The sequence below is a fragment of the Dryobates pubescens genome, chromosome 3 (assembly GCF_014839835.1).
Source record: "Dryobates pubescens isolate bDryPub1 chromosome 3, bDryPub1.pri, whole genome shotgun sequence".
NCBI classification, from domain to species: Eukaryota; Metazoa; Chordata; class Aves; order Piciformes; family Picidae; genus Dryobates; species Dryobates pubescens.
Genome location: NC_071614.1, coordinates 33,179,597 through 33,203,543, shown reverse-complemented (window position 1 = coordinate 33,203,543; position 23,947 = coordinate 33,179,597). Strand labels below are relative to the sequence as shown.

General features: G+C 41.9%; 1 protein-coding gene across 4 annotated transcripts in view; it reads left to right on the top strand.

Moving 5' to 3' along the window:
- Positions 1–23,947, top strand: part of RUNX2 (RUNX family transcription factor 2) — a 225,286-nt gene that overhangs the window by 58,081 nt on the left and 143,258 nt on the right. For all 4 annotated transcript variants that reach the window (XM_054179931.1, XM_054179929.1, XM_054179932.1 and 1 more), the window contains 3 exons: positions 4,892–5,181; positions 12,349–12,505; positions 18,177–18,281. In XM_054179931.1, the coding sequence (XP_054035906.1) occupies positions 4,892–5,181; positions 12,349–12,505; positions 18,177–18,281 (552 nt within the window). The remainder of the gene's footprint in view (positions 1–4,891; positions 5,182–12,348; positions 12,506–18,176; positions 18,282–23,947) is intronic.

The window sequence follows — 23,947 nt, the reverse complement described above, 5'->3', positions numbered from 1 at the left end:
GGGCAAACAGTCAATTTACAGCCAAAGCGAAAGTAAAGCACTGCCAAGAGACACTGGAGCTTATCTTGCCTACTGAAATGAATGGAAATTTGGACAAAACACTCTAGCATTAAGCGTACTTAAGATCACAGAGTTTGGCTCAATGAACATTCTCAAGAATGAACAAAAAACTTTGGGAAGGTATATGTTGGAAAGAGAACATTGGCAAGTTCTTGACTATAGTAATAATTGCTGACATTGCTGTAGTTGCTCTGACTAAAAATATCCAATACAATAACAAACCCCATGAATCCATTCATTTATTCATCCTTCACAAAGGCTATTTACATATATAGAGAAGCTTGAAATAAATTCTGTATTTGTTATATTCACAGCACATTCCAGCTCAACAAACTAGCTTCAAAAACATTTACCTAGGGAACATCGTCCAGGTTGGAATCTTCCAAATCTCACAATTATTTTTCATCTTGGGCATATGATGCTTACAACAGGAGCGTGCTGGGCCCGTGTTTTGTAAATGTGAACTGGGTGCTCTTTAAAACATGCTTGTGTTTTGTCCAAAGAGAACACAATTATGGCTGTATTCATAACACACATAACACAGTTAAAACTGAAAAAGCTAAAAGACAGCTGAAATTGCAGCAACTGTAGTCCCACTAATGAAAATCCTGTTTTATAAAGGGAAACCAAGGGTGTTTTTTAAGACATAATTTGCCACGCAAGCACATTTTTATGCACATTTTTTCACTGACCTCCTGCAATTCTCTAACATCTTAAAATATGACCCATTTTGCAACCAATGCTAAAATTCCAAGAAGTTCTGAAATAAAAGCCGAGGAAAGCCGAGCAGCACGGTTGCTCTCCATTTCAGCCAACGTTCCAGATTACATATATCATGACTTTCTCTGGAAAAATCCCATCCAGCTTTTATGCAGGTCCATAAAGATTACTGGTACTTTTATTAATTTGTCCAGAACCATTTAAATAAAATTGTAGTGCTCCAAGTTCTGATCTGTTCCGGGCTGTTGTAAGTTCCTGTGAAAAGTGTAAATGTTCACCAGAAAAATATTTTTGCATGGAGACTGAAAATCAGCTCCGCCAGATACCTGAAACTTTGTTAGGGCATTCAGTGGAAAATTTTATTTCAACATTAAAAATAACCATGGACTATTTTAAGTGACCTTACACTGGTAGCTTCCAACAACTTTGTTTAGTTTGTCCTAATTAACTTTTTTATTTTAGTAGGAAGAGAGGAGACTATAAAACTTTTAGCATGTCTAATTAAAAGTGGAAATGGATCTTCTTGTTAGAAATAAAATCGCAGTTGTCAGGCTTATATAGCATTTTTATATAAGAACCTCTTGCCTTTTTTCTAGCATCTTTGGATTATCTCTGATGGCATCTGCTTCCCCTCCAGCTAAAGGTGTGTGGAGGGGAAGCAACAAACATATTGTCATAAATATTATATCAAAATAATTATGAAATAATGTCTTCTGAATTGCAATTATAGCAAACCAGAACTTCTTAATATACTAGTCATTGTAGTCGATGAGTAAATTGTCATTTGGAGATGCTTGTGGCCACTTCTGGGGGAAAAGCAGATTTCTGTGGTTGTCAGAAAAGGTGGGCAAACTCAGGAGGGGATTTCAATGTTGTACACAGTGGCTCCATTTTCACAACAGGACAGAAAACTTCCACAGCCCCTCTAACACCAGGGGACCAGGGAAAGGGAAACAAAACAAACAAGCAAAAAACAAAAAGGTGGGGTAGGGTGTGTGTGTGGGGTGTATGGAAAGAAGTAAGGGGAAACAAAACCAAAAAAAAAAAAAAAAAAAGAAAACAAAAGGGAAGGGGGAAAGGGGATAAGATACTGATCCGTGCGAGGCATTTGATCAGGGGCTGTTACTCTCCGTTGGAACCGTGGGAAAGACGGAGAAGCGAAGGCATTGGGGCAGGGAGCGGTGCCCGCCGCGACGGCCCGGCGGGACGCGGAGCGGAGGCGGCATCCGCGGTGCGCGGAGCGAGAGCTCTCCCCTGTGACCAAACATCAGATTTTTTTTTTTAGCAGGATTCTTTAAAATCAAAAACGGAAGGAGCAGCGCTGCAGCCTGGCTGCTGCCTTTGCACGCACCTTCCCCCCGTGCACAGCCGGCAGGATTCGCTCTCAGGGGGAAGGCGGGGGGGGGGGGCAAAAATTTGGGGGCAGAGGGGAAACGGAGGAAGATGGCCGGGGGGGATGCACGGTGGGCAGGGCGACGGAGAGCGCGGAGACTCCGCGGAGCGCGGAAACAACTCCTGAGGTGCATCTTTACCCACCCCACCCCCAGAAAAACACACACTCTCCCCGTGCCCATGTACGCGGGGCCGCCGGGCATCGTAGCCGGGCTTCTCGCGGAGGGGCTGGCGCAACGAACCTGGCTTTTCTGCTGAGTCTGGGTGCCGGGCTTAAAGCTTGCAAATGCTGCATTAAAAGGATACATACAACCCTCCCCAACACAGACAGACAGACACACACCGCCCAGAGTCACACACAGGCGGCGACCAAAGAGCACACATTCAGCGCCGACTTTTTGCAAGAAGGTGGAAGTAGTAAGTCGAAGTAAAGCCTTAGAAATTAGAGGGAGGGTTGTGATAGGTTGTTATCTGTCCTGGGAGGCGCTTACACTATTTTACTATTGGGTATGTAAATTGTTTAATAAGATCGGGCTTTTTTTTTTTTTTTTTTTTTTCCCTTCATTTTTCTTAAGGGAGAAAACAAACCAGACTCTCTTTACCTTAATAGTCTGAAGCGGGTTTTATAGCTTTCATTCATTCAAGGAAATGGTTTAGGCTTTAGACTACCGGAGACCTAGCGAAAAAAAACCCTTTGGCAGCAAATTATTCCTACTATTATTTTTTTTGCAAACAAGATTTTTCATGCCTTTTTTTTTTTCTTTTAAATAAACAAGCTCAAAAGTGTTAATGGAAAAAAACCCGGAGAGAAGTGGAGATCGGAGACCGTTTCCTGCTCCCACCCCCTGCCCCCCCGTCCCACTCCCCGTGGGTGAGAGCGACTTAAACCGAAGTTTCTCCTCCTGAGGGGGGTGTGTGCATTGTTTTATTTATTTTGAAGGCTGCAGAAGTCTGAGGACTGAGGCACCACGTGCTGCTGACTCTCATCAGCATAATGATCGCCCTAGCCAGAGAGTCCTGTATATATAAACCACAAAACCCTAATCATTAGAAATCCCAGCCTCCAAAAACCACACTCAGGACCAGAAAAAAAAACAACCAACCAACAAAAAACCCAACCAACAAACCTGTGGCGTGGTTTGTTTTGGGTTTGGGTTTGGTTTTTTTTTTGGGGGGGGGCCTTGGGGTTTTTTTTGGTTGGTGGTGTGTTTTCGGCTCCTTCATCTTCACCGACCTTAACTTCTGGGGACTCTAAAGAAGTTTGTTGGGTTTGGTTCCCTTTAAAAAAAAAAAAAAAACAAACCACCAAACAGGATTTTTCGGAAAGAAAATTAACTCAAACCGACATTTTCGTGATTCCCCCCCCCCCCCCCCCCCAGCTGCTCTTCGTCAAGGACGGGGGGAGGAAAAAGAAAAAAAACAAAAAACAACGATTTTGCTTAGCCTGCTCAGCTCCACGGAGTTGGACCCATCAGCGACTTAATTAAAAGGACCGGACTGTACCGAGGCTGCCTTTTCCTAGAATTTACTTGGTCACATTTTAGAAATCAGCCCAAGGAGGGGTGTTTTGGGGTGATGTGAAGCTATGCTCCCCACTTTTTTTCCCCTGGGAATCCGAAAATCCCAACTTTTCTTAAGTCCTGATCCTCCCGAAGGAACCGGCTAAAGTCTCTTTGATTCTTAGTCCTGTGACTTTCCTCCTCACCCCAGTAACCCCACTTTCTTTCCACTCCGACAACGTTTTGAGAGCGCCTTTTTTTTTTTTTTTTTTTTTTTGAGAAGGGGGAGCCACTTTTCCCAAGCCCCTTCCCGAGCCCCCGCTTCCTGAAGCCAAAGGCAATAAGCGGGGGAGCCCGGCGGCTTCTCGCCTCTGTCTCAGCGAGGCTTTTTTGTTTGCTCCTTTTTTTTTTTTTTTTTTTTTTTTTTTTTTTTTTTTTTGGTCCGGAGGAGGAAGATTTCTTCGGAGGAAATCAGGACATTCCCCTGAACACCCCCTCTCTGCGTTTGAGAGCTGCGCTCCTCTTCTGGCCGCCGCCAACAGCAGCAGCAGCAGCCCAGGAAGCTGAACCAGCAAGCGAGTTTTCACTCCCGAGACAACCTCTTGAAAATCCGAAAAAGAAAAGCGGACGGGGAGGGAGGGGAAGAAAAAAAGGAAAGAAATTCAAGCACTTGAGGGAAGAAGCGGTGGCTGGAAGGAGGGAAAAGAGCAGAGGGACTGTGCAAGAAGGAAGGAAGGAAGGAGGAGGAGAAGCAGCAGCAGCAGCAGCAGCAGCGTTTAGCAGCTGGGCAGAAGCCGGGACCATGCAGTTTCCAGCCGGGCTTTTCTGAGAGGGGCAGCCCCGGAACCCCACAGCTAGACTCTTGTCTCCTCGCTGTTCCAGGCTGCAGACACCACCAGACCGGCATCGTCCCCCGCCCCCTCCGTCCTTCTTTTAAAAACGAAAAGCCCAAAAGAAAAACAGACTGAGATTTTTTTTTTTTTTTTGGTCGTTTAATCCGCTTCTGTTTGGTTTTGTTTTTTTTTTAATTTTATTTTCCTTGTTTGCTTTTTTTGCCCCTTACCCTCACGCCTTCACTTTTTCATTCACCCCTTTTTTTCGCTTTTTTTACAACACCCACCCCCCACTACACGCCTCCTCGAGCGATCCCCCTACAGCTCCCCCCCCCCCCCGCCCCCCAATTCGCTAACTTGTGGCTGTTGTGATGCGTATTCCCGTAGATCCCAGCACCAGCCGGAGGTTCAGCCCCCCCTCCAGCAGCCTGCAGCCCGGCAAGATGAGCGAAGTCAGCCCGGTCGTAGTAGCCCAACAGCAGCAGCAGCAGCAGCAGCAGCAGCAGCAAGAAGCAGGAGCCGCCGTGCCCAGGCTGCGCCCCCACGATAACCGCACCATGGTGGAGATCATCGCTGACCACCCCGCCGAGCTGGTCCGCACCGACAGCCCCAACTTCCTCTGCTCCGTACTGCCCTCGCACTGGCGCTGCAACAAGACCCTCCCGGTGGCATTCAAGGTGAGACACCCCTCCCGCAGCTGCCGCTGGATCGGGATGCCTCCCCCCACGCCGCGCCGCTCTTCCTCCCGCACAGCCGCCTCTGCCCCCGTGGAGCGCAGGGGCTTCTCCGGCACCTCCACTCCCCTTCGGCCTTCAGTGCCCCCCACCCCGCCCCGACCCGCAGGGGCCTCTGTGCTTCCCCCCCCCCAATGTCTTCTGTCCCTCCTCCCCCCAAGTCTGCAGTGCCTCCTGTGCCCCCTCAACCTCCAGGGGCTTCTGTATGTCCCCCATGCTGAAATAGTTTCTATACACCCCCTCGGCCCACTGGGGCTTCCGTGTTTGTGTCCGGTCTTGCAGTGCCCTCGGCGCCCCCCGGGCATGCAGCGCGGAGGCTTCTGTGCCATTCGTCCTGCAACGCCTCCTATACCCCCCTCATCCTGAAATGCCTATACTTTCCCATTGTCTCCTCTACCAGCCAACCCCCCCACCCCGCAGTATTCCAGTGTCTTTCTAGCCCATCTCCGTCCTGCTTTGCCTCCTGTACCCCCCCGTCCTACGGTGTCTCAGTGCTCCCTTAGTCCTACTGTGCCGCCTGTCACTCCCGCCTCAGTCCTGCAGGAGCCTCTGTGCGCTCTCTCTCAGAGTGCCTCCCCTACCTCTCTCTGCCCTGCAAGGTGTCCTCGTCCCCATCGTAGTCCAGTGCCTTCTCTGCAGCCCCACAGTGCCTCCTATACCCACCCACCACTCCTCTCCCCCGCAGCCCCCTTCCCTGCAGTGGCTCCCGTGCCCCCCGTCCTGCCGTGCTTCCTGTGTCTCCTGTAATGCCCTCCCGCCTTGCAGTGACTGCTCTGCCCTCCTTATCCTTTCAGCGGCTCCAGTGCCCACCCCCCCCTCCCCGCACCCCTTGCCATACAGCCCTTGCCATGCACCCCTCGCCTCGCCGCACAGCGCGCACATTCCCGGCTGCATCCCCGCGGGGCAGTGCCGGTATGTCCCTAGCCGCAGCCCCTTCGCACCCTGTTACCCTCTCCCAGCAGCAGCCTTGGAGGCACCGTCTTCTCCCCACAGACCCCTTTTTGGGCTTTCCTTTGTTAAAACAAACAAACAAACAAACAAAACAATCATTTCTGCTTTCCCTCCCAGAGTAACGGGGTGTTCACTCACTAGCCAGAGCTCAGAGTCAGGGTGCGAAGTGGGTGCCCCACAGGAGAAACCAAATACCTCGCCTACCGGAGTGCCCCAGCCTCCCTCTCCGCTCCCAGGGGTGAGACTGGGGGATTTAGAGGGATTTAGGGTTTGAAGCGTGCTGGAAGGGCTGAGGTCCATGGGTCAGGCTGAGGTCCATGGGTCAGGCTGGGGTCCAAGGGTCAGGTGGAAGGCCGGGAATTTTCTCCCCTACCCCATAGACAGCCCAGTTAGAGATGCGTCTGGGAAGTGAGGGCTTCTTCGGGGGACGGGGTCTTCACTTCTCCTGGTGGACAAGCGAGGAAGCGTCTGGCCAGAATATGCTCTCCCTGGCAAGGCTTGTGCTTTTAAACAATAAATACCACCCCGGTCTGCTGTTTTTAATTGTCTGTCTGCATATCCATGGTGTGCTAATGAGAGGAAAAGATCTTTTTTAAAAAGGTAATATTAACGAGAATAATTGCATGCTTTAAAGTGAGCCCTTTTCCTCCCCTACCAATATTTGAAAGTGCTCCCCTTGGACTTTTCTCTAGGTAGGGAGTGGGCCATGTGGGGTGTCCCAGAGCCCAGGCAAGGTGTGGGGGTCAGGGTGAGGTGACCCTGCAAAGGGGTCATCACTCCTACGTCTGCTACATGAAAAGCAGTGTGCCTGGAAAACACTCAAAAGGTAGAAGAGTTTGGAAAGCAGTTGCACCCAGAACATTGCCTTGTCCTTGTGCTTCCTGATTTCCGGCTGTTTTATCACAGACGTTTATCTGGGAAAAATTAGTACAAGCAGATAAATGAGCTGGTGTTAAAGTGACTGGTGATAAAGATGAAGCTTTAATTGAAAAATGTAAGAGGGGTGCAGATGAGAGATGAAAAATGTTAGAGGGGTGCTCTTGTGTGGGAGAGCCTGGAGTTGCAGGAGGGACCCTTTGTATAGGGCGTGCTTCTGGAGGTTGTTATAGTTGGACTTAAGTAGAAATGGCAGAAAAATGGGGTATCTTCTGGTTTTGTGACTCAGTGTAGTACTCAAAGGCTCTCTAGGTGTGGATCACGGGATTTCTGATTCACAGGAGTTGCGAGGTAAGGAGGAGGAGCTTTTGGAGAACTGTGATTATAATTTAATTGAGCATTGGATTAAGTTGGCATTACAGTTACTCTTTATGGAAGGGACACAAGAGCTCTGTGTATTGTACTTGCGTGGCAGTTTTCACTTAAGCGTCTGAGCCTTCTGCTACCTTACAGCAATTCAAAGGATGTGGTCACAGTTCATCAGAGTAAGGGAAAGATCTGAACTAAATATTAAAGTAGTCAGACTATTATTATTACAATGAGAATGCTGACACGTGATAAATGGCTAGAAAATGTTTAGAGCATCTAATCTTTGTGTGTGTGTATATACACATAGGTTGCATATTTGGGCTCTACATATAGTTGTTGACAGGCAGGTGTAGATCTGACTGGTTGACTGATGCATCAGGGGTAGGCATTGCCCCCTGCACCCTTCTGCTGTGGGTGCTTCTGTGTTTTCACATGTGGTATGCAATGCATACTTTTAAAAATATTCTGAAGATCTGTAGGCCCTTATTTACTGGTAGATTAGTTTGATAGTGAGTTGAAATAATTTGGACAGTTCTAATATTCATTTAATTCCTCAAATGTACCTTGCATTCAGCTGTCCTATACTTCAAAGAATCCATGTGTGTCATACAGTGAAACACTTGGCTGTGATAGAACAGAATGGGAATTATCCCTGATTTGGGATACAGAAAACTTGGATAAAGAATAACAAAGTAAAATAGCTCACAGACAACACACTTTCTGAAGTTTTATTGGCAAGATGATCATGTTTTGAGTGGTGTGTTAAGTGTGTCATAACTCTTGCAAAGATCTCTAGTTAAAAGTGCTTTGGATATAACACTGCTTTTTAAATGGAGACATAAATCATATGCAGGAGAGGAAGTATGTTATAAACAGTTCTGTGTTACATTATATATTTTTTTAAATAATACTGGCTTAGTATTAGGTTTGAAATTTAGGTATTAATATTTACATGCACTGGGATACTAACTAATATTGTTAATGCAAACTGGGTTTGTGGGGAAGAGTATTAGATGTGTACCCATTGATTCACTGCTAGATATCTATTGATATTCTAGTATAAAAGAAATAGATATTGTGCACTCAGGTCCAAATCATGTTCACTTCTTAATGATCATCAGTACTTTTATTTGAGTAGAGTCATCAGAATTTGGTCCTTGGTTTATTTGTCTTGCAGGGATTTCTTACTGAAAGTCATAAAGACTTTTACGGTAGATATTATGTGTTCTGTACAATGCCGATAATAGCAGAGAGTCTTAGTAAACCTAAAAGCAAGGAAAAAAATAGAGAAGGAAAAAAAAAGGACATGAAGTCTAAAACCTCTCCCCAGTAGCATCACAGTAGTTAAGACTTGTTTGTCAGCATTTCCACTCCAACCCCCAATTTTCAGAGTTTATAACTCAGCTGTTTTAAATAGCTTCAAGCTGAAACCTGCTGTATAAATTGTCAGCCCAGATGTATATTTTGAAACAAAAAGTAGTGCAAATCAGTTATTCTGTTTTAAGTTACAGAACATTAAAATATTTTTAATAGTGTCAGATGCTCTTTTGGCAATCTCTGGAAAAGGCGTTTTCAGTATGGAAGATCTTACATTTTGAGGCTCTTTGATTTCAGCGTTTTGCAAGAAAAGTTGTTGAAGTGGTAGTTAGGAGTGTTTGAGAGGAACTGTTTAGCATGTACACTAGCCTTACTTTTTTTTTAACCAACCATTTTACTCTGCTGTTGTATAGTAGTTTTGCTTTGTGCTTCTAACTTCCGTCTTTAGAGTACATACTTTGACCAGTTCAAATCGCACTGGACTGAAACTGGGCAAACAGGTTGCCTAGCAAGATGAGAATTGTGTTATGCAAAAAAGAACATAGGGTTTGTTTTTGTCAACTTGTAAGAATAGGTTTGATTTTAATTTGTATACCTTTCTGATCTTTACTTTAAAAAAATCCCAAAACATAAAACAAACCAAAAAAGCAAACCCGAGATCTACCTTTAATCGGCAAAATGTGTAGGTAGTTTTGAATGAGAAATACAAATTTTTTAAAAGTAGAGATACTTGTGTTTGAAGAATAGATAAGGAATGAGCACTGTGTCTACTTGGAATTTTAATTTTTTTTTTTTTTTTATGCAGTCCTTATTCATTTCACAGTGCAGCCACAGTTCTCTTTCTAAGAATACATAAATAATTTTTGATTGATATGTGGCATAAAATTACCAACTCATGGTTTGTGCCAACAGTCTTGCAGTATGTAAAGTTACTTTTTAAAATTCTCATAATGATAGGTTTATCCTGGGGTTTCAAACATGTTTTGCAAAGATTTTTTCTAACCTGTGCTGTTATGTATGGATGCAACAATCTTCTGGTATTTTATGACAAAAAACTATGAATAAGCATTTTACCCCTGTTGTGTATCAGGGGAGCTTCCCATGTAATAGGGGGATATTTTATTAGCCAAAGCTATTTTCACCTCTGATTTCACTTAGTCTTTTCCTTCAGATGTTTAATGAGACAGTGATATTGCATCATCCTGCATGAAAAAGTTGTTGCATCTCAGTAATGGTGCAGTTCTTGTTCAGCCTAGTGACCCCAACAGTGGCAAGTGCAGTTTTAGGCTGATTTTTAAGCTGCAAAATCGAATTGGCATTGAGTGGAAAGGGTAGAGAAGAAAGCTCCGAAAAGCAGTGTGGGAGAAGCAGGGCCTTTTATGAGGTTTGGCTCTCCCCTGCCCAGGTGTCGCAAGCTATACCCATGTCTGGGAGACTGGATTGAGATGGCAGTGTGATGCCACCATCTGCTTTGTGCTCTAGTTACCTAGAAAGAAAGGGGTGAGCTAAGGCTGCAGTCATTTCGCTCCCTCTTCTGAGGCCCCTGGCAGAATCACACTTCCTCCTGTGCTCTCTGCTTCTTTGCATTTCTGGAGTTAATGTGATTCTTTTTGTTTCATGAGATATAAAAAGCATAGGTTGCAACTCCCCTGAATGTTAATGTGTGTGACAAGAGATAACGTAGTCTATCACAGACTGGGAAGGGAGTGATTTATAAGTAGTCTCAAGCCCCATGCTTTAGAGTTTAAGCCAATATCCATTTATTTAAGTTTAGAGTCAGCTCTATAATCTGTTTAGCAGATTGTTATTTGTTATTTCACTACAATTTATTATTCCTTATGCCTTGCTTTGAAGCAGTCAGACCTGATTACTGTCAGACCCAAGGCTGTGAGCTAGTGGGACCTCAGATCTTACCCACATCGGTGGTTCCTGTGTTTTTATGTTCAGAGACATTCATATCACTTTAAAGTAAGATCTTTGCTTGATACACAGAGACCTCACAGTAGTTTGTGGCAAACTCAGTTTTCAGTTTGAGGTGGTACTACCTGATGTTTCACAGAAAAAGAGAAAAGCATCCTTTTTATACAGTGTTTCATCTTTCCTTTATTTTTTCTGTTCAATATTTCTTTTAAATGAGACAGGCTGTAAATTTCAGTAATATGGTCTATTTAAAATATTTTCCGATTTTGAATACCTTTTCACTGTTTTTTATTGTTTTAGAAAAGCACTGTGCAGTGCACTGGAACATATAGTGCTCTCCCTATCTATTCGGAACTTCTCATTCTTTCCACTTAAATAATACTAAACTGCAACATGCAATTATTAGTTTCAGACAGGATCATTTATGGGGAAGGCATTTCAAGCCAGGCTTATAATAAAATGTAATATTTCAGGGGACAGAATAAAGTACTCTGAATAATATAAAAAGTCATACGTAACCATGCAGACTGGTAGAATCTGCAAGGAGACAGACTTTGTATCTCACAATGTTGTTTTTCAAAGTTCAAGCTCAGCCATGCGATATCTGTGAATCTCTTTTTGTTATAAAGTTGTTTCCAACATCAGTATTAGCTATCTGGGCAAAAATAAGTTATTTTCTTTATACTTCTGTGGACTTTTCTTTTACCTCACATGAAGAAACACGTATATTTTCATCCTCACAACTTCGTACTTCTGTTTAATTTTATTTTTACTTTCAAAAGTCACAATGCTGTAACAACAGTGTAGATATCCCTAGATTTTTTAAATTAGAAGGCAGTAGCTGTCTGCTCTGTGGCATTTATCTAATCAGGTTTTGGATCACTATGCAGCCACTAAAGCATACAAGTGAGCGTATCAGATGCTAGCTGAAATGTAAGGGGAAACACTTTGATATTTTCTGTTCACCCATCCTGGAATTTGAGGGAGGTATCAGCACTAACCACATGCGACACTTGTGAGCGCTATGAAGATTTACATGCCTGCAAGGAAATACAGCCTTTGTTTTATGTAGCATCTGCAAAGTTTAAATTCCAGTTGTACAGTGCTCCATCTCTGCGGTGTGTTGGGCGGAGAGCTTTGTCTGCTAATGCCCCTGGTGCCACTCCTGGGATGGGTACATGGGGAGTTTCTCTCTGGCTTGAAGTCTGAGGGGCTCTGGGGACAGGGTGATGGGTGCAATCATCAGAGAAGTAGAAACAAATCTGGGTGATAAGGCTGCTAAAAGCAATTCCTAATTTTCTATTTCAAATGTGTTCCTGCATATAATTTATGGATATGAGCCATGCCTCATGTTTTCTCGCTGGTTGCTAAGAACAAAGTTGGCCTTTAGGAGGCATTAAACCATACACTCTACATAAGGATGTTGAGTGTTTCTGAAGAAATGTAACAAAGAAGAAACTCCCTATTAGGCTATGAGAAAGGGAGACAATACAAGATGTTTATTTGTTTGATGTGGCACTTTGTTCTGTGTTCAGCTAATACATGACTCTTCACCACAGTGGGCTGGAGAGGCTGCCACAGAGCTTTGTAATGAGCATGGCAGCCTGCAAAACTGGGACGGTCATGTGTTTTTAAAATGTTGCTTCACGAGCTGTGGTTCTCTTCCACTTCTCACAGGTGGTGGCCTTAGGAGAAGTGCCTGATGGGACAGTGGTCACTGTCATGGCTGGAAATGATGAGAACTACTCTGCAGAGCTGCGAAACGCTTCTGCTGTGATGAAGAACCAGGTGGCCAGATTTAATGACTTACGATTTGTGGGCAGAAGTGGAAGAGGTAGGCCTCTGCATTTTACGTGTCCATAGTGAAGTAAGAATGGCGTTTATACATCACATATACTTTGCAACAAAATACTTATTAATCACTGTGGGCCTTTCATTTGGAGGGATGAATGCATGTTTTATTTGCAGACTTCAGCCTTTGTGTGAGCCAAGTTAAAAGTTTCTCTGGCTCCTCACATCTCTGGACATTTTCATCAGATCCAGGTTTTGAAAAACAATTCACGGAGTACCTGTTTCCCAATTGTAATCAGACAGCAAAGGTAGAAGAAATTGGAGGCGCTAGCGATCTAGGTTATGTCAAGTTGAAATATATCTCAGGGAAATGTATCTCGGGCAATGGCAGTGAATGACTGAGAATTCCCTTTAGCAGTAAAGCTGCTTCTGAAGTTGTTGTAGAAGACCTATAATTAAGAGGATTTTACATATCACATGTGCTATAGGTTATATTCTTTAAGGGCTTACATCTTTAAAAGCTTACAGCTATTGGTAGAAAGCTTTCTAGTGACTTCCTTGCCTTTTACAATCAAACTGCAGAGGACCTACAAAAATAAGCTGTACTTTTTTTTTCAGTAAACTGGTTGACTTTTTGTGATTTACTGGTAAGCTTGGGTTTGAACTAAACTTAACCTTTACTTTAAATGACAGGGTTACTTTCAATTTTTTATTTTTATTTTTTGAAGATGTAGAGTGCTGTCATTGTCTTCCAGCTGTTTAGGAGCTTCCTATAATCTGGAAGCTGTGTGACACCCATCAAAAGCCTTTGTAATCATTGCAAGCTTTTAAGAATTCCTCTTTAAGAGTCTTGCAGCTGCTTTCAAATTTTAGGTAATGATTGAAAGGATAGCTTGAAGGAAGCTGGCACTTCACTTTTTGCTGCAACAATCTTCAGAGGGATTTCTCATATCAGTCACTGATTCAACTTTTCCCTCTATGTATTTGAGGTAATTACTCATTATTTTAAACTAGCCTTGCATGGGGCAAACCAAAGTGGCAGAAGCCAAACAGTTATGCTGGGAAATCAACAATAAAGCTGACGTTGCTGTAATATTCTTCAGAAAACAGTTGCAATTATTCATAAGGAAAGAACGATTATTTACCCAAAAAAAAGTTAAACTTATGACAGAGGCCTAGATAATCTAGATCAGTTGGCACGTTTTCACAAGTGCTTTGTGTAAGTGAGTTCATGAGCATGGCTTACTGTGGTTATTTTTTTATTTTAGTGACCTGGCCAACAATCCTTTTTTATCATTTTACAACTTTAGAAGTATTGATAGTAAAGAATAACTTGAAAGACACAGTAATTATTGCAACAGTAACACAATGTGAATATAGAGTTCATTGCCTTTTTGGGTAAGGTGTTACCTATCTCTTCCATTTGTCTTGCTTTCTTTTAAAAAACCCACAAAAACCAGTATGCTTTGTTATTCTGCTGATGGATTAGGTTTGAAAGTTCTCCGGCTCCATCACTACTGCTGCCTTACAGTAAAAGTTCAGTAGTGTATCGGTCTTTCAGTAGTGCTGAAAAAAAGCCTGAAATGTGATGTACTGCCTCTGATCTGTGAATTTCATTTGAAACCTATGATATATACTTTTTATTAAAGCATAGGAAATGAAGCAGAGGACCTAAAGCCTCAGCAGATACGGCTACAGACACAAACCTCCTAAAATGTGGTTCTTAGAGTTTAATTTATATTTGTATCTAGCAGACTTGGAATAGGAATTTTTCTGATCAGTCTGGGTAGAGTCTATGGAAAAGTGATAGTGTACTTTTCAAACCTTCAACATATTTATTTAAGAGACTTCAAAGAAAAACAAAGGGTGTGCACTGTTTTACTATATTGGCTTTCTGAGTTTTGGCTAGTTTCCCAAATAGCAATTTTTATATTTAAAAAAAAAAAAAAAAAAAAAAAAAAAAAAGGAAGAAAAAAAGACAGACTTAACTGCTTGCAGACTTTTCACGCATGGAAGATGAAGAAAGCTTCTTTTGATGAAGTGTAATTATGTCCAAACAGAGCTGACCCCCTCCCCCTATATTTCTTATGATCTTAACGGAAGAAAGTAGGGCTTTTCCTTTGAAGCAGCCGGGACTCGGTGGAGGATCTGAAATGCTGCATTCTGCTGCCAGAGGCAGGATGGAGAAATTGGTCCAGACTTGTCTTCCAGACTTAGAACAGAGAGGGGGAGAGAGAGAGGGAGAGAAGGAGAAGAGTTACCATTAATGATAGATTTTTTAGACCTCTGCTTAAAATAGCAAGTCAAGAAAGCAGTAGTTGCAAACAGAAGTGAGAAACCTTCTTACATTGACAAGTATCAGTAGACATAAGTCTTGAAGTAGAACAGGAAAAATAAAGTAATAAAGAAATAATTTTTTGGTGGCAAGAAACTAATCCACACCTGCTCCTGACTTCAGATTTACATCTTTCTAAACAGCTTGCTCTTTGATCTCTCTATCTCTAAATATGATTGTGAAGTCTGAATCATCAGCTTACCACTTCACCTCCTCTCCCACGTTTTTTCTTGCTTCCCATGGCTCATTGGAGAAACTTGCTTTTTATGTATATTAATGTTGTTTGCCTGACAGAAGCTTCACGTTTTTGTTTATATAATTTCTCTTAAACACCTTTTCTGGATTCATAAGAATAAGTAACCGTGGCACTTTATGTGAATGCAGAAGTTGTTTATATGTGGTTTTGAGGCAGTAGCTCACTTTTACAAGCCTGATTGACAGCACAGGGAAAAAAGAATTCGTCTTCAATAAGCAAAGCATCATAACCTTAATTTTGGTGTGTTCTGATTCTTTAATCACATTAGCATCTAACTGAAAAAATATGCAACATGCACAAGCTGCAGAGTCACCTTTCAAGCTAATTTCTGAGGTTTGCCTTGTCCTTTAGCACATGTCCATCTCTTTCTCCTCTGTGTCAGCTCATATCATATGTGTGAATAACAAAGAATGCACAGTTGAGACATACTGAAGCAATAGTGCCAGATGACTTCTTGGCTGGGAAATTTAATAAAAGAGAACTACAATTAGTCTTTAGCCTCTAAAAGTGGATATTTTAAATTACTAAAGGGAATAAAGGCAGGTTATAAAAAGTTCATTAAAGGATTTCTTAGCTGAGGAGGGATATCTGTGGAAGGAATAAGCCTCATTGAAACAGAGCACCTTAAAGTATTTTGTTCTTCATCCCGTAATATGTAAATATCTCTTGAAAGCGCTGGAACCTGAGCACCCTGGCAGAGCTTTGCATCTCCCCATGATGGAGTGATGTATGGTTTTATTGAGTGCAGGGCATTCATCGGTGTTAACTTCAGTAATGTTTTGGTTTGATAGAATACCAGTTAGAGAGGAAACCCAGTTTCCCTTTCAGGTTAGATGCTTACCTGTTCATGTTAGGTTGGCTGAGAGGTAGCAGTTTAGAAGTGTTCACAGGCAAGGTTGAAATGCAGCTCTTTGTATTAAGGAATATGATTTTTCTAACCACTGTATCCTGTTGAGATGTATTTAGTGTAGGTCTTGCAGTGCTTTTCTTGTATCTGTAAAGTGATTGTTACAGGTCCTACAAGTAGTGAATTTTCCTGGGTTAGTTTTTAGTCATCATAGAATTTTACACTGATAGAACAGAATAGTGTAGATAGAATGATAGCATCAGAAGGCTAAATTCTTCATTCAAAGGTATATGGAAAGTTCCTTTAGTATTTTTGCAACCAATATCATTCTATGCGTTTTATATGAGTAATTGATCTGAATGTTATCATCACACCATTTCACAGACAAGACTTTCTGACATGATAAACTGGTACCAAAGCAAGCCTTGATCCCATCCCTCACAAATTGTATTTATCCAAGCAATTGGCTTAATTCCTACTTGAAGAGGGATGACAGGCCTGCATCATTTTCTGCCCCAAACAAGCAGACATGGAGGCACTATGTGCTTCTTTAGAGTTATTGCTGTGTGAGAAAGCTGCCTATGCACACTCTGTATGATGGAAGGACACGTAGTTTTCCTCTGGGGGTGGTGGATGGGCTGGACTGGACAAAGACTGAATATCCTACATACACCTCTTCCTGTGATGATCACTCTCAAAAGATCTGAAAAATAATCTGTTGCCTAATGAAACTGGGGAAAGACACCTTCAGACACGCATCTCCGCTGGGGTGGAATTAAGCCTCCTGAGATTCCAGCACTTCTTGTGGTGTCTTAATCTCCACCTTTCTGACCTGCATCTCTCAGAGAGGTGGGCACAGCTGGAATGCAGCTACACCTGGAAAATAATTTTACTCTAAATGACAGTTATATTTTCTGAAAAAGAAAAATAAATCCATGTCACATTCTAGTTTGTGAAAAATATAGCCAAGGCAGTTTGAAGTTGCACTCCTCGTAATAAATGGTGCATGTCTCAAGCAGGTTTGGGGGATATGCATCTTGGACCAGAAAGAAAGACCAATTACTGGGTTTGACAGCCAAAGCTCTGTTCTGTATTATGCTTTATATGTAAGCTGTTCTATATTAGGCTCAAAAAAAAAGAAAAAAAAAAAAGGGCATTAAGTTTGCCCTGTTACATATCGTTTAAGATTTGTGTCTTGATTGAATGCCTTCAAGAGTTCAGCAAGAGGAAAAGCCCTCACAGCAAAAATGCACGTCTACAGACAGGGAAGGGGGGAAGAATGGGAGTTTTAAGAGTCTGGTAAAGTAGCAGCTTAAATGAGCATGAAGGCCAAAGACTGCTGACTGTTTTATTGAGTCACTGTTGTACGCCCACCTTTTCCTGTCTTGAAACAGTTTTCAGTTTTGACTATCTGACATGACTAACCGTTGCATATCTAACAGATTACAACTGTCAGTGAGTCTCCCAAACGGGGGGCAGTACCTTGGGAGAACGTATGCTCAGGCGCAGGCAGCTCCCTTTATTTATTTCTTTTTAACATTTTCACTCAGCTAAAAGGCTGTGGATGATCTTGTGCAATCTCTGTGTGCATGTGAACTTTGAAAAATAAATTAAATAAATGCAGACTCACCATAGCAACATGTGTGCACACAACAGTTTCTCACTCTCACAGGAAATTTGGGGGCTTTCTTAGTATTTCACAGATGGAATATATGTAGGGGAAAAAGCGTGTGTTCGGGTAATAATGATATCATCCTATTATCCCTGGCATATGAAGGACAGGAGACGCTGATTCCCTGTTAAAGTGGCCCTCAGGAGGAAAATATATTCTTTCCTCATCCTACTGTAGTCAAGTCAAACAAATGAAATGATAAAACTGTGTGAAGTAAATAACATGTGGTCACATTCTGCTCTCTGTCACACAGCTGCAAAACTGGAGTAAATTTTTAAATTGTTTGACTTGCTTTGGATTTACACCACTTTCAATACAGCAAAGAATTTGGCTTGTCCTCAGCAGTGAATCACTTTTGTTCTGTCATTGTGTGATGACCCATTATTGAATAAGACACATTTAGATTGTCAACACATGGACATATTCTTGACATAGAGTAAAACTGAAGGGGAGGAAAACTCCTATGGTCAGTTATGTTTTTAATTTTCACAATTGTGGTAACGACAGGGAATAATTTTAAACGTCTCTGATTCTTTACTGAACATGCATGTGACTGTTTTCATGTTGTAATCACTCATTCCTTGTTGTTTTTTTCCCTTTGTAGGGAAGAGCTTTACATTGACAATAACTGTCCTGACAAATCCCCCCCAAGTTGCTACATACCACAGAGCTATAAAGGTTACAGTGGATGGGCCAAGGGAGCCAAGAAGTGAGTATTATATTCTTAATTTTGCACTTAATTTTTGCTTAACAGAGACCCATAAGTGAAATATATATATCTTTGTCAAACATTGGTTCTTGCTCAGCAAAATATATAAGCACGTGCTTAATTTGGAGTCTATTGGACCACACACATACTTGCATTAAACATGCACTTGAGTGCTTGGCTGAATTCAGGTGATCATGAACCTGATTCTCATTCACATCAAGGTCTTGATACATTATCTGGCAGTGTAAATGAGAATTAAACCCAATGTATTTATATATAATCTGGTTTAGGCATAATAGATGCAATCCTGCAACATGCTGAATACCCTGAACTTCTTAAGCTTCCAACTGGAGATGTTTAGAGCAAAATAGGAGACTGATCTTTCAGGATCAGTCCTAGTCGAGGGAAAGATACATAACATAGTGCCATTTTGTTTGCCCTTGAATTCTTTTGCCATCAGATAATTAATGCACCTGGTTAATCTCATCATACCTGAAATTGGTTTTCAGCTATGGGCTCATCATGGACCCCCTGGGGGCAAAAGGAAGATGAAAAAAAACACAAACAAAGCTAGCATATCAACAACATGGTCTTTGTTTCTTATTTGTGCACAGAAAAGATGTTTTATTTAAACATAGTCCTGCAGATTTTCACTTAGCAAGTTTATCTCATAGCAGTGCACCTTCCTAACTTATTAAGAATCTATTTGTAATGACTGCTGAACGTATTTTTGTGACAATGGTGTGTTTCTCATGTTCTGGCAGTTTTATTGGTAGCACTTACTTTTAGATAAAGTCTGGTTAATCTGTGATTTATATTGCTCTCTCTCCGTGTAGCACATTTAGCTGGGAACCAGTCTCACATCATATGGGTATCACTGATGAGCCATTTCTGGAGTTTTTTCTTGATCTAAGTAGAATGAATCTTTCTAAATAGATGGGATTAACCAGGTATAGCTGTGTTTGAATTACAGCTAGAGATTAAGAATTATTTGATGAATAACCACATAAAAAAAGATCCCTATAATGGAAGCATCTCAAATAATTATTTTGCCTTTGATCTGCAAATACATATGAAACCTTAAGGAGTTCTGTTAAGATACCACAAAGGGAGAAGAAGGAGAAAGAAGCAGACAGAATTCGTGCAGCTAAGTGTTTCTCGTGCTAAAACATGCTGCAGTGTAAACTCTTCTTACACTGAGAGATGGGAACTGAAATGTTTTCTATGTGAGCTGCCCAGACTGTGGAGTTTCACCTTGAATAATAGATATGAAAAAGCAAGTAGCTGTGGATAAATTTCATTACGTATGCGTTGCTGCCTGCTTACAGCTGAGGTGTCCCTCTGTCACACCAAGGGGATTTTTATTCTGTCTTTGCTCCCAAGCTGAATCAATTCCCATTTTTATTTTTCACCTGCAGCTGGTGCTCCAGGTAGCTTACTTGGAGACACTGGGCAAATTGCATTCATGGAATAAACAAAAGGGAGTAAGTTACATATCATTTGGCAATTTCTAGTTGGAGACTGCTTCCATGTATGTATTGAGGCACACAGAAAAGGTGAAATCACCCAGCAGAGGACACAACCCCCGTGAAAGAGCAGTTTGAAAATGACGTGGAGAATAGTGTGGTCTACCCTCTGCAGCACAGAAAGGGAAGCTGCTTACGTTGAAACTAACCATTTTGGTGTTCAATGGATTAAATGTTAAGCTTAACTTAAGAAGATCTCCAAGTTTATCTGGAGATTTTTAGTTTAGACATGAAAGGCCTCTCTGTACGTGATACCTCGTTGCTGTTCTCGTTGAATAGCTGAATAGGTGAACCTAGAAAAGCTCAGTAACTTAGTTCCTGTAGCCTAGGTGGAGTTACTGTGTCTTTCTTCACCTTTTTTTTTTTTAATCCACATTTGAGCTTGAGTGTCCATTTGAATTTCAATATTTGGCTAAATACTTAGTGAAACTCCACTCTGGGATTTGACTGTATCAGCAAGTTTTATTGTAGTCTGGTACTTCCAAGGCTACGTCACATCCAGCGTGACTAGTTGTTAAACATGAATTTTCAGGGAAAGGGTAGCTCCAGTGAGCTGTGGGAGTTTCAACGAAGGTTTGCTCCCTTCTCAGAGCGCTTGCACTTGTGGAGATTTATTATTGTTTGCTAGTAATCATTCAAGAAGTTTATCTGGTATTTCTGCTGCATAAGGGAAATTAGGTGGTTGGGGGCAAAGGAATTCAAGTTAATGAGTGGCTCTGATAGCAAATGTGTGTTTCTTAACAAATTATGTATCAGCAAATAGTGCCCCTCTCTGCCAGGATCTGTATTTCACTTCACCGTCTCAAGCACGTTATCCTAGTTTTCCTCTCTCTGGCAGCTCAACCAAAGCTGTCACATCACAAACAACTTTCTTCTTAATATACACATCTGGCGTTGGCAGTTGGACCAACTTCATAAGAGCACATGATCATCATTCATTACAAGATTAAAAAGTACCCCATGGCATCATTGATGTTTTCTAACTTTGATCTTTTGCAGTTGTGATTCATCTCAGTTATAAAACTTCCCTTTAAAGGAACACAACCGATGACTTATTAGAACCTTCCTTCTAAGTAGCGTAAACATAAAATTATGCACGTCTTCACAAAATGTCATTTACTTTGTTGCCAGCTTATCATTTTAAGATGTGACATCATGCTTTAGATTGTCAATTTGTACGGCTGGTTTGTAGGCAAGGCACTCTGACCTTCTGTTGGCAAGCTGACTCAAGTGAACGAGTACTGTGTGATTTCCAGGAGCAGTAGGAGCAGCAGCAATGCTATGACAGATACCATGATTATTTTAGAGCCTGACTTCGAGAGTGCTGAACAGTCATGGCATGTAGTGACACAAGTTGGATGTTTTGGATGCTCAGCACTTCAAAAAGTGTGGTTCTTAAATGTAAGTGCCATTTAGTTGTATTAAACATATGCTTGTAGAAGCTTGCTGCCTTGCCTCTCTGTTATTATTTTTAAATGTTTTAATAGAGATAGTGATGTCACGTTACCCTGTTGGGAAAACCTGCCCATTTCTATGTAAGGAGAGGTCTTTTGTGGATTTTTCCCTGGAAAATATCTATTTATTTTTAATTATCACTTTCAGTCTGTGTAGATTACCATCCAGGGACATCTACTGTGTAGCGTGTTCTTTGTGCACATTGCACTCTGAGTGATAGCATCTAGAGTTAGGGTTGTATAAGATCTTTTGAAATCAGTGGGAAATTGCACAGATATTTTTCTTCCCTCATATCCAATATGAAACCTCTGCCACATGCACATCTTAGCCAGCAGAGCTGCCTCTCATCTGGGAAACAAGGTGTTGTGAGGTCATAACTGACCAACAGGTAGCAAGAAACCTCCCTAACCTACACCTAATCCCCCCTTTAATGTCTTTTCATTATCTTATCATAAATAGAGAAATAATGATTTGTCTTTCCATAGCAGTTTCTGTCAAGTAGAAAGCATGTGCTTTGTTTTGCCTGCTTTTGGTAGAAACCCAGTCAGGAGGAAAATTGTGAGGAATTTTTAAAATTTGCAAAGTATATTTTTAAGATTCCAAAGATTTTAGTTTGTCTCTAATTGGTCTTCAGTGTCACCAACCACAATTTTCTTATCAGCATGAATGGAGGGGTTGTTCTGAGCTTTGAAATTAAGTGTTCTGTAGGAAAAAAAACATCTCTATTTCATTCAGCCCCCAAGTATTTCTCTGCTTCCATAGCTTGCAAGGTGCACACGTGGTGAAAGGTATGAGCAAACATTGCTTTTTTTTTGTCTGTGCATGCTGCACAAGCCAGCAAAAGCCAGTGAGAGGTTCAGCTCAGGCTTTGTATTAACTGTTTGGCCCACCCGGCCTATAAAAGACAGATAAGTGATTGAGATTTTTGAGATTCCATGACTTAAAACCATAACAGTTTTTAGGAAGTTCTGCCTCTTTTCTTTCAAAGGCACAGGGTGGAGGGATAAGTCTGGGGCTAGTGGAATGTAGTTTGGAGTAGAACAGCTTTAAATCTTTCAGTTAGTTTCTTTTTTTATTATTATTTTTTTAATTTTTTTTTTTTGCCTTTTTTGTTGACTGCCTGTCAGGAGCTGGGCTGGTGGCCAAGCAGGAAATGACACATGGAGAGGCATTTGTGTTGTGCAACATTTTGTGGAACTGATGCAAGGATACATTGTCTGTTTACGCATTCTTCTGCTAACAGCCTGCATGGCAGTAATTTTATTCAGGGACACATGGCATGCTACAGCAAGGAGCTAGATCCTCAGCATCTCTTTATGCAGAATTATCGCAGCAGTTAAAACTCGCTGTGTGTTCCCTCTTTAGAGTATTCTCTGGCTTGCCTTCAAAAGCGACTCTACCAGACCCTCTTCCTTCCTGAGAATATATTGATTTTACTGTGGGGGTTTTGTGTGGTGGTGAACTGGAGCAATGCAAAGAAAGAATTTGCAGACCAAAAGTGGGTTTTACAGGCAGGTCGTACTTTGTGCATTTACCTCAGACTGTAAATGTAGCATCACAGTTTTTTCAAGCAGTGTGCTGCAGACACCAAGTGCAGAAGTTTGCACCTGCGTGGTTTTGGCCCGAATGAGGAGGTTTTTAATGAAAGTTACTGCTGAATAACCTGAGATATGATGAACAAGTTTTCATCCACACGGAAGTTAGAAAATCTGTGACTCGTGCTGGCGTCTTTCAGAGTGACAAATCTCTACTGGGTTATTCTGGATTTCTCCCAGTGTATGTGGGAGCAGAGGAAGGCAGAAGTGGGCGGTCTGGCGGCTTGCAAGTTGCTCTAAATGGGTTTGTGAAGCTTAATGTTTGCATTATAATGCCCCTTTGTGAGAAATGAAGCAAAATGTGTTCATACAGCCAAAGAAATGATCAGCGTGACTATGCTATGGGGTTTAGGTTCTTTTCTGTTACTGTCATTAGCATGTCTGAGTATATCCACAGTCCACTTACAGGTTGAGACCTGACCTCCTGTGCTCAGGTCCCCAGTAAGGAGGTGTATTGTTTCTGATTTCAGTCGTACAACATTGGGTCCTTTTTGCAGTGTGAAGTGCAAGACATCATAGATTGACTCACTGCCATTTGCTGCTGGTTTGTTTTTTGCAAATATGTAATTTCACAGAACCATACTAGTTGGGGACTGGAGCTCCTTAACATTCTCTGAGTCTGTAAGAATCTGGTGGGATGATTCAAGTGTTCCTTGTCAAAGGTAACAGACTTTATATATGCCGGTGGTTTAAGTTTATGTTTGAGATAGGTGTGTAACCCACAGAGCAGGACTTCTTACAGTTACCCCAACCATGAGTCATGCTTCTGGAAAAAGTCGGCCAGGAGGCTGGTGGTGGTGGTAGCTGCATCCCAAGAACCAGTTAGTTCTTGTTTTTGCACCGCATCTAGAGAAGGGCTGCTCCATAAAAACTCACCTTCTGAGGAATAGACTCTGTGTGTGTGATCGCAGCTTTTATCTGCTGGTGTAATGTACAGGGTAAGATGAAAGTGAAACCTACCTTATTTCATGGCTTGAATTCATATGCTGCAGTTCTGAAGTCTCAGTAATCAATGTGATGCAAGCTGGCTCTCTTCATGTGAGGACATTGCTTCCCATGATGGTGACAGTGTGACCATATATTGCCCATT